A 16359-nucleotide genomic window follows, 5' to 3' on the forward strand; every position below is an offset into this window, starting at 1 on the left:
TTGTATGTGTATCTCTGTAATATAGTTTCTTCGACACTTTCAGAATATAACAGGTTTAGCTGAGTCAAACCAAATTTCTATTTTTAGGATTTTGAGGACAGATGAATTAAGGGACAATCTACAGAATGGAAAAATCTGATCTCTTTCTTATTGGCAAATTTATCAGATGCTCGTTTTGCACATTTTTAAATTAGAGACTTTAAATGATAAAAGAGAAATTCTCACACCATTTATGGATCTTATCAAACCATTCATGTTTGATCTTTTGATTTTTAATGTTTTGAAACCAAAGACCTCTCTATATACTAAGAATGAACAGTATTGCTGAGCTACTTCAGCAGCCCTTGCTGTCTTTTATGTACATTAATTAATACTTCATTTATTTCCATTCCTATAAAAATATTTTTCTTATTAATGGACTTATAGATTGTATATACATTTAGTATATTATAAAATATGTTATTTATAGCACTTCATAAGTCTCTATATGACATTTGTACTCATTTGCACTGGAAATAGGAGAATGCACTATATGTTGCTTATGATTTTTTATTTTCTTTGTAAAATTAAAGATTTTTCTATATTTTGGATATAAATCATTGTGTGTTATATATGTTGTAAATTTACTTTCTCTTGTAATGTTGGTTACATTTGATTTGATTTGATTTATTCATTTATTTATTTTAATTTATTTATTTATTTTTATGTATTTATTTATTTTCATACCAGGAATTGAACTCACAACCTCACACAGATAGGCACTGTTCCATAGAGCTCTATCCCCAACTGTGTAGATTATATTTTAAAATTTTTAGTTAATTCTTTTAAAAGAAAATAAATGGTTAGTTTTAGCAGAATGCTTTTTTGTTGCCAATTTTTTGTCTCTTCAGATCATTACCTACTATATCATTTCTAGAACATTTATATTATTTATACCTCTCCTATTCAGATCTGCCACGTACATAGAATTGATATCTGAATGTGAGAGAAACATGAAATAGGAAGTAAGTTACACTAACTCAGGACCCTGGTTATAGCACCTTGGGCCACAATATTAGCAATAGCTTGGTGAAAAGTGTACTTTGCTAACTAATAGTATCACAAAGACGTAGTGTAAGGTTAGATACCTAGAATGATAGGCCTGAAAAGGTGACTATTAGATATAAGAATAAGTACAAAGGTGATATAAAAGTTGGAAACACAGTGGAAACAATCAGGTTGGAGATAACACATTTACTTCTTCTTTGCATTGTATTGAATAGAAGCAGTAAACACTAAACAATAGAATAATAAATGTATATGTGTTTCCAAAGCAGAGATAGCTTTAATTGTCCTCCATAGCTGGCCGTACAGATTATTATTAATGAAACTAAGAAAACTACCAAGACTCACTTAACAAATCACTGGTAAAATGAAATTAAATCAATTCAGTTACCTTAGCAACTGTTTCATATTAAAGGAATATTTTGTTTTGTGGATTTTATAGTAAGAGCATTCTTCTCAGTGGTTCATGATTATTTTCTCGTTACTTGGACTGTGTATCATCTGTTTATAAATTTTTGTTCTGAAGAAGCTTAACACTTGAAAAAACTTGTCACAGCTGGACAGTGTCCGTGTGTGCATTGTTCTGTAGTTAATTTTTAATATCCTACTTCTTGGTTCCCATTAAAATAACTTTTTTGATTTTCATTTTCATACTTTAAATTTTCTCATCCTATTGCATATTAACAAATTTGAAGATGTTTTAATGAAACAGTTTATCATGACTATGGATAAATGCAGAATTCACTGGGAAAGTAATAAATTATAAACTCATAAGAACTTTAATTTTGTTCCTAAATAATGTATGTATCAGCAATCCTCAGTATACACATCTCTGATCTACATTCCTCATCTCTAATATAAAAGCACAAAATATCATTAACTTAAATTTAAAAACCTTTTTACTGGATGAGCAGTGAACAAGTTCCTTTTCCTATGCTTTTCTGTGTGATTCACCAGCAATCACAGGCTTTCTTACTTTCTGCATCAGTCCCATTTCAAATGTTACCAAATTATATTAATTCTCTGTAATGAAATTGATTTTAATCTCTGCAAAGCTAACAGTTTTTCATGTGTTTATTAGTGACTGTTTTGAAATATAGTGTGTTTTATTTCATAATTACAACTTGCATCGACAGAACTTGAATTTTAATTTTATTTTGGAAAACAATTGTTTTATTTATAGAGAAAATAGAAGTGATATTCTATTGAAGCTATAATTATGTGTGTTATTAGTGTACAATTTGAACAAAATACATTTTATTTGAATTGAGCCTCTGCAGCTCCAGCTGTAACCCTTCTTGAACTTCAGACTCATCCTCTTATCTACATGGTAGATATTTAATTAAATGTGCTACAAGCTCATTATTTCTCAGCAAAGCTCCCTGCTGTGTACTTTATCTTATTTAGTGTTCTCACCTTGCAAACAGCCATCCAAGTCATGGCTTTAAAATTCTTTTGGCTGTCACACACACACACACACACACACACACACATACACACACGAGACTTATTTTGTTTTTCAACATAGAAATCATACACACACACGCACACACACACACACTTGAGAACATCACGACCATTTTCTAATTATATCATGGATGGTAAACTCTGATGTTATTTGACATAATTATTTTCTTTATGCTTTTAATTTGTGAATAAAAATACAAATAATGTAAAATTTACTATTCTAAAGTGGACAATCCAGAAGCATTTACAATCTTTGTACTGTTATGAAGGCATCACCTACATCCACTTCTAAAACCTTTTCATCACTCTAAAAAGAAACTCTGTGTCTATTAAGAGTGTATTACAGCTTTCCCTCTCCTCATGCTAGAAAACACTAAATTGCTTTTTGACTATATTTATTTAAATATTAAATAAAAATAAGATCATACAAATACGACTTTTAGTGTTGGCTTCCATTTTAGTATGTAATGTCACTACTTTGTCATTTAAGGAATTAATCTGACAGTTCACCAGTTACACTTACATCCTCTGTAGGTCCATACATAGGCCGTCCTTTTCCTTGTTGCTTCTCCCAAACACAGACTTCAATCAATTTTCATTTTCATTCCTAATAAATATCTCTGGAAGATCTGCTTTCCTCTCTATTTCTGTTATTCAGGTCCTCCTTTTTTTTTTTTTTTTTTTTTTTTTTTGGCTTTTTCATTTTTATCGGTACCAGGGATCCGACTCAGGACTGCCTGCTTGCAAGGCAGGCGCTTATGCCGCTGAGCTAAATCCCCAGCCCCCAGGTCCTCCTTCTAACAGGATTATTATACCACAACGATTATAATTAGTTTCTGTGTGTCTCTTCTATTCTCACTACTGTTTATTTTCCAACTATTATATATATAGTACAAACATATGTATGTGCACGTGTCTGTGTGAATATATTTGAGAATGTCATACTTCTACTTAGAAAAACAATCGAATGCACAAATGAATAAGCTCTCCAGTTTCTTTTACTATATTCAAAATAAGATGAAAGGGTTTTAGTTTGGTATGTGAAATCCTCTCAGTTCTTTTCTTTGTTTTGGTATTCAACCTTATTCCAGCCACTACTAATAGACCTAATAGTGTGCCGTATTTACCTTTTCCATCCTCAGGGTATGAGTAAACTTACTATATAGTGAGCCTTTGCCAATGATGATTCAAAACCATAGGTTTTTCTATACATCTAAATAATTTTGAATATTAATAAAATGAAATAATGGATGTAGATTTTAGTTTTTACTTTGTTTAATAAGAAGTTCATTTGAATTCAGTATGGATATTCTTTGGAAAAACAAATGCTTTCTACAATTACGTTTGACACTTGTGAATTTTCTACATGTTAGATTCTTTTTCAATTTATTAGCGAGATCTTATATCAAATTAGTGAGATCTTATTTCATCTAATGGTGAAAGAAGATGTAAGTCAAAATATTAATATTTTATAATACTAATAACAAGAATATATTATAAGAAAATAAGTGTTGCAGAGAAAAGAGTTGCCTAAAAAATCTTCTTTGATTCCTTAGGGTTTGTTGCAGTCAGGGGTTGTACACAGAGAACAATTAGGTTCAAGAAATGGAGTTTATAATACTTTTATAATGGTCACCGGGAGTTAACACAGGAAAATGCAGGAAATCTATCCACAACACCAAAGAAAGAGATTATTTAGTCAAGAGCCTAAACCCCACAGCACATGTCCCACATGAGTCCAGATAAAAACCCAGAGCTCAGGACAATGCCTCCCACAAGTCTAACTGGAGGTCCAGAGCTCACAAGAAGGACTCACACGCCTTGTCTTTTATGGATCCATGCCAGGAAGACCCAAGGGTCAGCGGGGTGTCTATGCCAGCAGGATCTGTGCCAGTAGGGTGAAGGAGCTGTACTAGTGGGATGAGGGTTCTACACTGGAGCCGAAAAGTCACACTCACAACAAAGACCAGGGCTATCCTGAAAGGTACCACAGCCATCCTCAGCAACAAGGAGGCCCTGAGCTCTTCCGAGGACAAGCACAGTGCCAGGAAGCAGCATGATGAGCTCATCCTGGAGACCAAGCAGCACATGTCTTCCCCTCCGGAGCCAGGAAGCAATGCTCGATGTGAGGACCAAGCCTTCTCCAGGAGAACCAATGGTTCAGACTCCTAGAGAACCCACAATGCCTCCTTAACACCTCAAACCTCAACACCTCCCTTCTTCTCCACCTATTTGTGCTGGAAACTTTCCTCAGGTGGAGCATCTTTGCTCAGTGCCATGCTGATGTAATCCAGCTGGCGTTAAATTGACCACCAGTTCTTAATCCATAATAGGGTTGAATCTTCAAGACCCTGCCAAAAAATTACAGTTATTTTCCATTTTTGATACTGTGTCTTGCTATGCCATTCAGGCAGGTCTTGAACTCACTATGTAGCGCAGGCTGGCCTTAAATTTGAAATGATCATCCTAACTCAGTCTTCCTAATGCCGGGATTATAGGTTTGTGCTACCACGCCCAGCTAAAATTTTAAATTTTAAATTTTAAAGCACTAAAGAAATGTTCTTAATGTTTTCAGTTGTGTTTTGTTGCAACATGGAAATTCTTTCGATTTTATCTTATATGGCAATTGAGTTTTGTTACATAATCAACAAAAAGAATGAGAGGCAAAGGAGCAGTATACAAAATCACAACTACCTGGAAAATGTAGTGCTAAATGCAAATATAAATGAATTTAGTGCCACACCATGTGAAGTTCTAACCTGTTCAGCCTGAGGTTTAAATGCTGGTTATATTTGAAGCAAATTTCAGAGATGTATATAGTTTTAGAGAGATGGTAAATAATTGAATTTAGGAAAGTATAAGCTTTATTTTAGTTTCCTTAAAAATTCATCTCTAGTATATGAGCAACTTACCAACCAAAAAAATAGAAACAGGAGAAAGAATCGTCTTCAGTGTATCTTCTACATTATTTATTCATAACCAAATCCAAGGCATGTACTTGCACCTTGATTGTTTAAACAAATGTGAAAGTGGCAAAGATAAACACTTCAATTTTAGTTAATCACCAGCTGTTCTTGAAACTGATCTAGGCATGAGAAAATATTAAAATCATGGAACTCTGAGTTGAAATATAAATCACTGAGTTAAACTCCATAGTATTGCATCAAATGTGTGCATCAAATTTGCCTCTCAATGATATTTTAACGGTTTGTTTATTTTCTCATAGTAGCACAGATAGCTACTTCAAGAGCATTTTGTTTATAATTTCCTAAGATATGACTTATGAGAAAACTTGTTCCTTACAAAAGAAAGTCAAATGTGTTAACACTTAGTTGTAATCCTAGGCCTTGAGCTATGGAGTCAAGAGCATTGCCACAGCTTTGAGGCCATATGGGCTACACAGTGAGTTCAAGACGAACTTGAAATACATAGTGAGATTCTGCCTCAGAAAACCAAAATAATAAGAAGAATATATAAAGTAGATACTGACCCCCAAATTATGATAAATCTGTCATGAATTTTAATTTCCATACTACAGTTAATGAAAATGCGGTTTTTTTCATGAAATTATTTTTCATGTCTCTGGAGAAATACTTTCATTATTTGAAGGGTTATTCAATTTGTAATTGAGAATCTGTAAATTCTTAAAATTATTGTATTATGAGTCTCTCAAGAGTACAGTTAAGGGGCTGGGGGTTTAGCTCAGCGGCATAAGCGCCTGCCTTGAAAGCAGGCAGTCGTGAGTTCGATCCCCGGTACCGGTAAAAAGGAAAAAGACCAAAAAAAAAAAAAAAAAAAGAGTACAGTTATATACGAATCTATTAGTAATTATGATTGATCGAAAATTTTGAGCCTCCTTGATTATTCTGTGCTATAAACATAGGTAGTAGTCTATTTTTTAGCATTTTCTCATTATCAGTTTGACTTTTGTTAATATGATGGGTGGAAATTTTGTGAATTTATTGCCATTTTTACTTTTAAACTTTGTTAGCTTTTTTGGCTAGATTTATACCTTATACTGAATAAACGTTGTTTAAGCTGTATTATATTTAAATATAAAATATCATCTCCATAATACAGAATCTGGGATTATCTAATTTATCTAAATGTTCTTTATTCAGTACATAACTATTCTTATTTGGAGACTAATAAAAGTCATTATATTAGCTTCCGATGGCTTCCAAAACAAGCATGAGAAATGAGTTGCTTAAGAAAGTATGGATGCATTGGTTCTCAATTGTGGAGGCTAGAATTTCAAAATTGATGTGACATCAAGGGCATGCGGCAGGAGAGAAGCCTAGAAGAGAGAATACTCTTGCTCTCTTCAAGCTTCTGGTGATTGTCATTCACTTTTGGCTTTTCTTGATTTTTAAATCCATCACTCCAATCTCTACATCCATTGTCGTTTGAACATCTTGAGTGTCTACGTGGTCATTCTGTGAAGGCTCTTATCCTATTTGGTTGAGAGGCCATGTTACTGCATTATGATTTCTGTTTGACTTAACTCACTACATATATTCCAGATAACAAATAATACCACATTCTGAGATCATAGAGGTACTCCAAATTAAAATTGCAGTATTTTAATATTACAAAATTTTAATAGTCAATTTAACTAGATTGTATGTATAGAAGATGGACAGCATTTTATTTTTTAATCTTTTATTTTTGAATTATGTTTACAAAATCTAACAAAACACTACTTCATATAGATGTACAATTATTATATGTCAACTTATCTTTTGGGAAGATATAATTCAATCTATATTAGTCAAATTTATGGGATTATCATTGCAAACTTTGCAAATATCAGCAACTTCACTCTTTGTTTTTACTCCTAGATATGCCATTCAGACCATTCCTTTACATAATCCTACTAATGAAACCTTAGAATTGCAAGTAAGAAACAATAATCCTGGAAATTTTGTCGTGGAAATGAATGAGTCATCATCAGTAAGTACAGTAAGAAAGTAATGAAACCTACTTGTACTACAGAATTTTCTAATTCTTATTTTAAGACACCTATCGAGTATTAACATTTGGATTATTAATAAGGTTTTAGATCTTCAAAATTTAAAAATATACTTTTGTATTATATAAATTTCCCCCAAGAATTCCAAACTCTCTTGAAAGCAGTATCATGTTAATTTAAACTTTTGAAGGTATGTATGCTAATAAGATGCTCATTATCACTAAATTTTTAAAAAGCTGATTGTACTTTATTTCTGATGATTTTAGTAACCAGGTTTTTTGCAATATTGGCCCAGTAATATGACTTTAACTCAAGAGTCATTTTAGTGTTTCAAAAGAACAAGTCATCTCGACCCCTTCTTCAGTCCCTGCCCCTGCCTCTCACATATATTTCTAGACTGTGCTAGCAACTCTGCCCCACCACTTCCATTCCTGACAGTAAAACTAGAATCAAAGTAAAAGGTCTGAATTAGTTTTCTTCTTCCTTCAAGTTACAAAACAGGAAATTATAGTTTCTGAAATATAAGACCCAATTATTTGCAGCAAATGAGAAACTATATACCTCAGGTAAACATCAAAATGATAATTCCAGCCTGGGCAGAGTAGCGCATGCTTGTTGTCTGCTGGCAGGTACGATACTTAATTAGGGTTTTACTTTTTAGTATTACAGGACTGTTTAACAAATTATGTATCAAAATGGACATGCATGGTTGCATTATTTAATACTGTATTTTCCACAAATTATATAGAACATAGAATTTGAGATGAAGTTTATATGTAACATGAAGAAGTTGTGTTTTCATAATCTGTTTCTATGCTTTTACAGCAGAGTCTAATTATGATATAATGAAAAAATGCAATATATTCATGTCAATTTAAGGAGATGGGCTCATCCTTTTCATCCACAGCTTCCAATATCTATCTATCTATCTATCTATCTATCTATCTATCTATCTATCTGTCATCTATCTCTATTATTTTGTGGTACTCAGGATTCAATGTAGGGCCTTCACACTGAGCTACATCCCTAAACTTTTAAATGTTTTATTTGACATAAGGTCTTGTTAATTCATAAGTTGTCCAGACTGAGAGAACATCTGAAATCTTCCTGCCGGTTGCCTCACATAGGGCAGAGATTATAAGCAGTGCAGTACCACTACTGTGCAGTCCCATACATGGCTTTACTCCACTCATCTTTTGATTCATTTATCAAACATTACCAAATAGTGAATAGGCAATTAAGTCTAACATCAGGAACAAATTAAAAGTTATATATAAAAATGATGTTCCATAATATAACCCAGTACCATACCTTCATAAATGGATAACAAATAGAAATTATAGCAAAAGTAAAGTATGTAATAAAATTTACAAAATATAAATAATATAACTTAATAAAATATATGCACATATACATGTGGGTATGTATTCACAAAACTACACTTGGCTTCCATTTAATAGTTTGTATTTGCAAAACTACAAATTGTAAAATATTATTATGAATAAATAGTAAATATAGGAGGCTGGGTATTTAACTCAGTGGCATAAGTGCCTGCCTTGCAAGCAGGCAGTCGTGAGTTCGATCCCTGGTACCGATAAAAACAAAAAAAGACCAAAAAAAATAGTAAATATAAATTTTGTATAAGGCAAATGGTGGTATAAACATTCACTTCTTTATAACTACATATTGTTGATTTTTCGATTATAAAGATCTTCAAAGAGTAATACAATAAACAGTTTTCCAACTTGGTTTATGAATTATTAATGATCTGACATATTCTCTGTCCCTATACTTTCTCTTACATCCTCATTGTAGGCCTTTCAGATAATTTTAATCTAAATATTTAAATTGGAGCTCTCTTTTTTCTTGTTTTTTTGATTATTTGAGACACTGTCTTGCTATGTAGCCAATGTTTGCCTTGAATTTGAAGCAATACCCCTGCCTCAGCTTTCTGAGTCCTGGGATTACAGTCATATGCTACTATTCCTGGCTTCAAATTATGTCTCTTAGGATCATATTATTTTTCTGTTGTCTCATAGCGATCTGAATTCTGGTTCACTCAAATGTCACCAGAATATCATTTTCTCCTGAACTAGGATTCTGTGTAAACCCACACATTAGAATAAGTTATATGATGAAGCTTGCACTAAAATATTTTTTGATTTCAATATAGTCCTACATTTAACACATTCATTATACCCCATTACACAAATCAGCAGAGATACTACAATTAAATTCTTAAAATTATGTTTATCTTTCTGGGACATACATGCTTCATGATTTTCAGTGCATTTTAGGTATAAATAAAAATTTAAAGTTAAATTGCTGCTTGATTGTATACACCAGTTCATTTTTCCATGTGCCTATATCATATGTTTATAGAAGAGGAATTTGAGAATATAGAGACCAAAACACTAAACTAAATGGTAGTAAAATTATTTTAATGAACTGAAATAAAATACAATTTAATGTAGCAGTTTGTTTCTTTCTTTCTCCTTCCCTCTCTCTTTCTCACTTTGTCTCTCTATAGAGACAGACCTGTGTATATACACAGAGATATATATGCATCCTTACCCATCTATATCTATAGAGGGAATAAACTATTTTTTATATATGATAAATTGAAAAGCTATGTAAAATTCATTTCTTGCTAAGGCTAACAATGAAAATAATTTACATTTCTAAGGCATATATTAACTGCTAAACTCCAAACATTAGAGGCATTAAAGGGAAGGCTAGCATGAAATAAAATTATGTTCTGTAGATAAACTATACACATTTAATCAGAAGGTACTCTATTTTATCTATAAAAGTAAATTTCCATTTGCATTTTGATTATATTTTGCATTTTATTGATCACTAAATGTTGTATTTTACAAAGATTGAATGATGCTAATAACGTTCAGTTTTGCTTTTCAAATTAATTTGCAAATATATTAGAGTAAAACAATTTGGTTTTCAGACAACAACTTATATTATTATTTTCTAAGTATTGATATCAAATATCATTTTATTCTCTTTTTTTGATTACAAAAGATACTCAAGCCTTCAATATATGGTGATAGAGACATCAGTTTTTTTCACTACCTAAAGAACTAATTCACACTCTTAATGTACATACCAGCAGGTCACACCTTGAGTGTGTACATAATATGATTAAGAGGAAAACTTTAATGTACATTAAAAAACATGCCTTCCATCTATATACTTCAAAACGGTACATTTATTTGAGCATGGCCGGGGCTGCAAGTTTATTTCCTGGTAGTTTGACATGTATCATGGAATGATAAACTATAGGCTCTTAAATAAAACACGCAGGAAAGCCTGGTGTGGTGGCTCACGCCTGTAATTCCAGCACTTGGGAGGCTGAGGCAGGAGGATTTTTGCAAGTCTGAGACCAGCTTAGGCTACAAAGTGAACTCAAGGCCAGCCTGAAGAGACCTTGTCTCAAAAAGAAAAAAATAAAAATAAAAATAAATAATAAAACACACAGGCCAGGGATATAGCTCAGCCACACAGTGCCTGCCTGGAGGTCACAATGTCCTGAGTTGGATTTCTGGTGTCAAAAAGAAAAAAAAATCTGCATTTCTATAGATTTAGGAAGATGCAAGCCACGCTTTAACTTTGATTTAAGAGGATGTAATCCAGTTTTTAACACAGATTTCCTTTTATGCTCTGATTACCTGAGGATGATCATGGCATAAGAACCAAATAAGGGCTCTTTTATCAGTGTTTTGGCTACTTTACTCTCATTACTGGGAAAAAAATACTTGAAAATTAAGGAAAGAAATCTTACTAAGGTCACAGTCTGTGGAGATTTCAGTCCACAGTCAGCTGCCTCCAAAGCAGGTTGGCATGATAGGGACAAAAGTTTAAGGTGGCAGAAAACAGCAAAAGCAGCAAGAGCTAAGGAAGGCAGAGCAAGCCTTTTTTCTTTCCTCATATTGTTGGCAGGCTTCCGCCCTTAAGGTGGGTGTAAGGCTGTCACCATCTCTGCTCCCTCCTCTTGCAGAGGCTCAGAATATTTACAAAGTGAAGATCCTGGCCCCATGCTGAGTCACTTAGTTTTAAACTTCTATAGGTGACAACAATGAACAACATTCTAGAGTGGTAAGGTCATGTCCTGTACCCAAGGATAGAAAACTGTTGTGTTACTTAGTTAAGCTTCTAAATTTCTCAAGTTGACACAGTGGAACAGCCATTACAACCAGTTTTCATAGGGACAGTTTACTGAGAAAAACTAATGTGTGTAAGGCCACACATTCATTGCACAAACATTAACTGTACATATACATAGCACATAGAGATAGCAACTGAAAGAATAACCCTTTGTTCTTAATTTACATAGCTGGTTGTACTTCCTCACTGCACCAAAGAGATATCAGTTTGCTTTTATCCTTCTGGGCTTGGAAGAACTGGTCATGAAACTTGCATCAACTTCTACTGTACTCAGGTATGATAAGATTATTCTTGGATTAGGCCATTCTAATGAAATTAAAAAATCAGTACATAAGTAAATCTGGTTTATCCATTTGACATCTTTTCAAGTAAGAGAAATTCAGTGTAAATCACTACTTACATATAGGCTGAAAAACACAATATACATTATCTGTACACAAGCACCAAATTAGGTTCATTTTAATAAAGGAAAGTGTATGCCCAGATTTAAAAGAGAAATATTTCAATGTAAATATCAAATCATTTGTATATATGTTGTTTCCGACTTAAACTTTATTATTTAAATTTTAATGAAATATATGAAAATTTAGAGTGAACTCTTACAAAGTTATTTCCTCAATTTTATTTTATTTATACAGTATTGCTGAAAAATAATTTAACAAAATCCTTGATTCATCATTGCTAAATGTGTTCTTTCTCTCTCTCCACGTATAATTATAAGGATTATCTCAGATTATTCACACCAAAGTCCTATAAAGGAAGTGTTAAAGGCACTATTTTATGGATCAGAAAGCTGAGCCACAAAAAAATTAAGATCAAGTACATAGTAAAATGTTGAGCTGAGAACTGAATCCAATGTAGCTATTGATTACATAAGATAATAAAACCTTCATTATATTTTAATGGAATGGAGTAACTGGCTTGTTTCATTATGTCAAGGAAGATGATTCAAACTCATAAGTATTGAGAATTGCAGGTAATTCCTTGAGTGTGTATGTATTAGGTACAGGGAAAAATTTTACAGGAAAATTTTTAAAATGTGTCTTATCTGTGCTTAGAAATAGTACATTTCTCTTGATATTGCCAAGGCTGTCTGGTAGGTAAATGGTTGGTAGCTTGTCATATGCCATGGGTTCTGCAATGAAATATGTGCTCCTAAGTAAAATGTACATTTCTACTATTGTCTTCATGAGAAATTTTCACAGATAGTTTTCCAAGACCAATGTAATTATAACCATAATCTATTTATCCATAAGTAAATATGTCTCTTACTGCTAATTAAAATAATGTATTTTAATATTTATTATAATATTTATTGTAATTTATTATGATTTATTATAATTTTTCAAATGTTGATGGGAAAGAAAATAAATAAGGAAATATACTTGATATGCTGGATAACACTTAAAAAGTCACTAAAGCCTTACATCTGAGTGTTACTGGAAACAAATATACCTCAGCGATCCCTATGTCAGTGCAGGCTCTGTGGAAGACTAAAGTATGCTCTTCACCAAAAATATATTGCAGTATTTTTTAAAAAATGTTTTGAGGCTGCTAAATTTCCTAAATAATAATATGACCTGAAAAAATATACATTTATGTTTAATTCTCAAAACAATTAATAAATTAGCAGTTATCCTCATAGAGAGACAATTTTGGTGCATATTATTTTCTTTGAAATGGATGATTTTAACAAGGCTGATCTTCCAAAGAACTACTTCAAGCAGTCTTACAACCTTCAAATTTAAATTATTGGGGGCACTTTATTTGTTCATATTTGTGGTGGAAATTGTATCTCTATAAGGATAGTCCTGCATGTCCTAATATGTAAAGGTGATTGTCAGCTTGGTATATTAATTTCTTTAGAAAAGTCTACAGTGAGGGTGAACCTTTAAGAGCTTTCAATGATACAAACATCCCACTCTGTCATGCATGCTACTGTTTCACCACCACTGGAAGTTTAAAGTTAAATTCTTTGTCAAATATATGAGAACTCAAAGAAGTAAGCTATCACCTCAAATGTTTTGTTAATCAGCTAATTTCAGTCACTCTTACTATCTCAGCCCAATCTGTGGCAAATCTCTAAAGATTCTTTTATCAATAATTCATTTCTCTATAATTAACTGAATCAATAATTCATCTTTTCAGCTACTTGGGCAAGACCTCTTCAAACTTTCCAATACTTCTCTCCCACCTTTGTGACTTTTCTTGCCTTTTTGAACTCTGAATGATTCAGGTCTCCCTCGTTTATTTAATTTATCCAGTTGATATCTTTTGCAAGCAAAACCTGTTCATCATAAAGTATTAATTGAGTTAACTTTTGAAAAATCGGTATATATTATTTGTAAGCAGGCATCTAAAGAATACATTTTTAAAATAAAGCTTTAGAGTTTATTTTTCCAAGTCTGAAACTTCAGGCTAACTTTTTACCATTAGAAGGAAGCCCATATAGATTTATATCCCTTTCTTGATTTAAATGTTTAAATCTATCTAAACTGACATGCAGAACTGAGGAACTGATTAATCTAAAACCAACTAATGTCAGCGCTTATAGGATAAACTTAATTTCTAATTGGGTCTCCTGGCTAAACTGAAGGAAATAGCAATGGTGGATACTGCTTCATTTGTTTCTGGCTTAGATCCATATGACAAGCGTTGCATTCTAAAAACTGACTTTCAACTTGTTATTGCATAGATTTTGAATCTTCAATTTAAATGAACGAAGTTGTCACAATATCAAACATTATGAAGACTCTCAATCATATTACATTTTTGCATAATAGTAAGAAGAACAGTTGCAAGCAGACATGGCAGTTGAAACTTTTAGTATCAAATATTATTTTCTTAGCTTTTTTATTTTTAGATGTTTTATTTTTAATATCTGACTTTATGCCATTCATAGTTTGTGCCATTCATTTCAGCTAAATGTTAGAATAACAAAAATGTAAAAAGATAAAAATTTAGAGCAGCTTTATAATATTATGAGTCTATGACTTTTGCAGTCTGCATCTATAGAAAGTTCTGCTTACTGTGAATTCTGTTAACTCTGTGGAGCCCTGCTTAGTGGGCAAGCCAGATTTACTATCTTTGATTTCTTCTTGCTCTTTCTTTTGGGACAGTCAGAATTGGATCTTTAAATTTCATACTGTCTGTCCTTTCGAGAAGTTTTAAATAAACATGAACTAAAATGTTACCGTATCTTTTAAATATACATATATACTGGATTATTTTTAATTTTCCTTTCAACACAAATAAATAATTTAATCAACGTTATGACAACTTTTAACTAGCAAAAATGACAGTGCTGCCAATGTATCTTAATTCATTGAAAACAAAATTTTGTGACATTTTCTGTTTGTTTCTTCTGTGTAAAATTCTTGTTGGTCTGTGTCTTGTACTCTGCATAACTACTTTGAAGATAATGACACACAATGCATGAATTTGTGTTACTCTAATTATTTTGTTATAAAATGCTGTTTTATTTTTTCACAAAATTAAAAATGACAGGATTTGTTTTAACAAAGAAATTTCAGTGTTCCAACTCTTTTGAAGAAATATGTAATATGGCCTTTTTGTAATTCAAGGCATTCCTCAGTGGTTTATAGTAAAGGGCTTTCAGTTGTTAGTCAGAAATGTAACATTAATTTAGCATGTACTATCAGGGACCCCTGCAGTGAGTACCTAACATCCTGCAAGGTGTTTTGGCACACTGAAAAAACAAAGAGCAGGAGATAAAAAGCTGATACAATGGGGAACTGGGAGGATCAGCTGTTCATGGGAAGCAAAAGGCTATGAGGTAGGCAGAGCCTCGGCATCTGTGTCAAGGTCAATGGGTGAAGGGCAGTGGGTGTTTCTTGGAACAGTAATGGCGATTATGATGGGCTAGAAAGAAGGAAGCATTCTTGAGAGGGTGAGACAAGCAGCAATAAGAAGACTAGTTTCCTGGGTTGGGGGGAAGTATTTACTGTGATCCTTATAGTCCTTAGCATGTCTTATCTTACCTTATGTGCTCTACATTATCATTTGCATTAGGTCTTCAGCTGTGACCAGAGGAAGAAAGGGAGTTTTGAAAAAAAAAGAAATAAAGGAAGGAGAGAGAGAGAGAGAGAGAGAGAGAGAGAGAGAGAGAGAGAGAGAGAGAGAGAGAGAGAGAGAAAGAAAAGAAAAGAAAAGAAAAGAAAAGAAAAGAAAAGAAAAGAAAAGAAAAGAAAAGAAAAGTTTCTGTTCTCCAGTCTGGCTCAGAGGCTCAAAGGGCAAGACAAAGAAGGACTGAGACATTCCCTAGACTCAATTTATAACCCCTGATCCCTGACAACATACCAATTAAAAGTACATCATATTTATATTATGTTATTATATTCTGATTAACAATAAGATAGTCAGTTGAACCTAGCATGCAGATACAATTTGCCCTTAATTGCCTTTCCTCATAATCTATAGATTTCTTATCCAAATTTGAAGCAGTTCTAAATAACTTTCATATTCTTGATATTTAAGTTTAAGAACAACTACATAGTGTAGTTAAAAGTTTATAAATTAGGACAGTTCATCTGTAACATCAACAATGTAATGCAGAAGTTTCAGATACCTAGAATGAAATAAAAACCTGCTGTGCTTTCAAGGCATTTTTGTAAACAAATAGATACATAGATAGATAGATAGATAGACAATTTCAAGCAGAGTTTTGCAGGCTTGTG

General features: G+C 32.6%; 1 protein-coding gene across 4 annotated transcripts in view; it reads left to right on the forward strand.

Annotated features, from left to right (window-relative positions):
• The window catches only part of Cfap47 (cilia and flagella associated protein 47), a 386549-nt gene that overhangs the window by 284552 nt on the left and 85638 nt on the right, over positions 1–16359 (forward strand). For all 4 annotated transcript variants that reach the window (XM_063245680.1, XM_063245681.1, XM_063245682.1 and 1 more), the window contains 2 exons: positions 7353–7464; positions 11832–11936. In XM_063245680.1, the coding sequence (XP_063101750.1) occupies positions 7353–7464; positions 11832–11936 (217 nt within the window). The remainder of the gene's footprint in view (positions 1–7352; positions 7465–11831; positions 11937–16359) is intronic.

Source organism: Cavia porcellus, unplaced genomic scaffold (genome assembly GCF_034190915.1).
Source record: "Cavia porcellus strain 051 isolate PalLab524CR breed Dunkin Hartley unplaced genomic scaffold, mCavPor4.1 scaffold_3, whole genome shotgun sequence".
Lineage (NCBI taxonomy): Eukaryota > Metazoa > Chordata > Mammalia > Rodentia > Caviidae > Cavia > Cavia porcellus.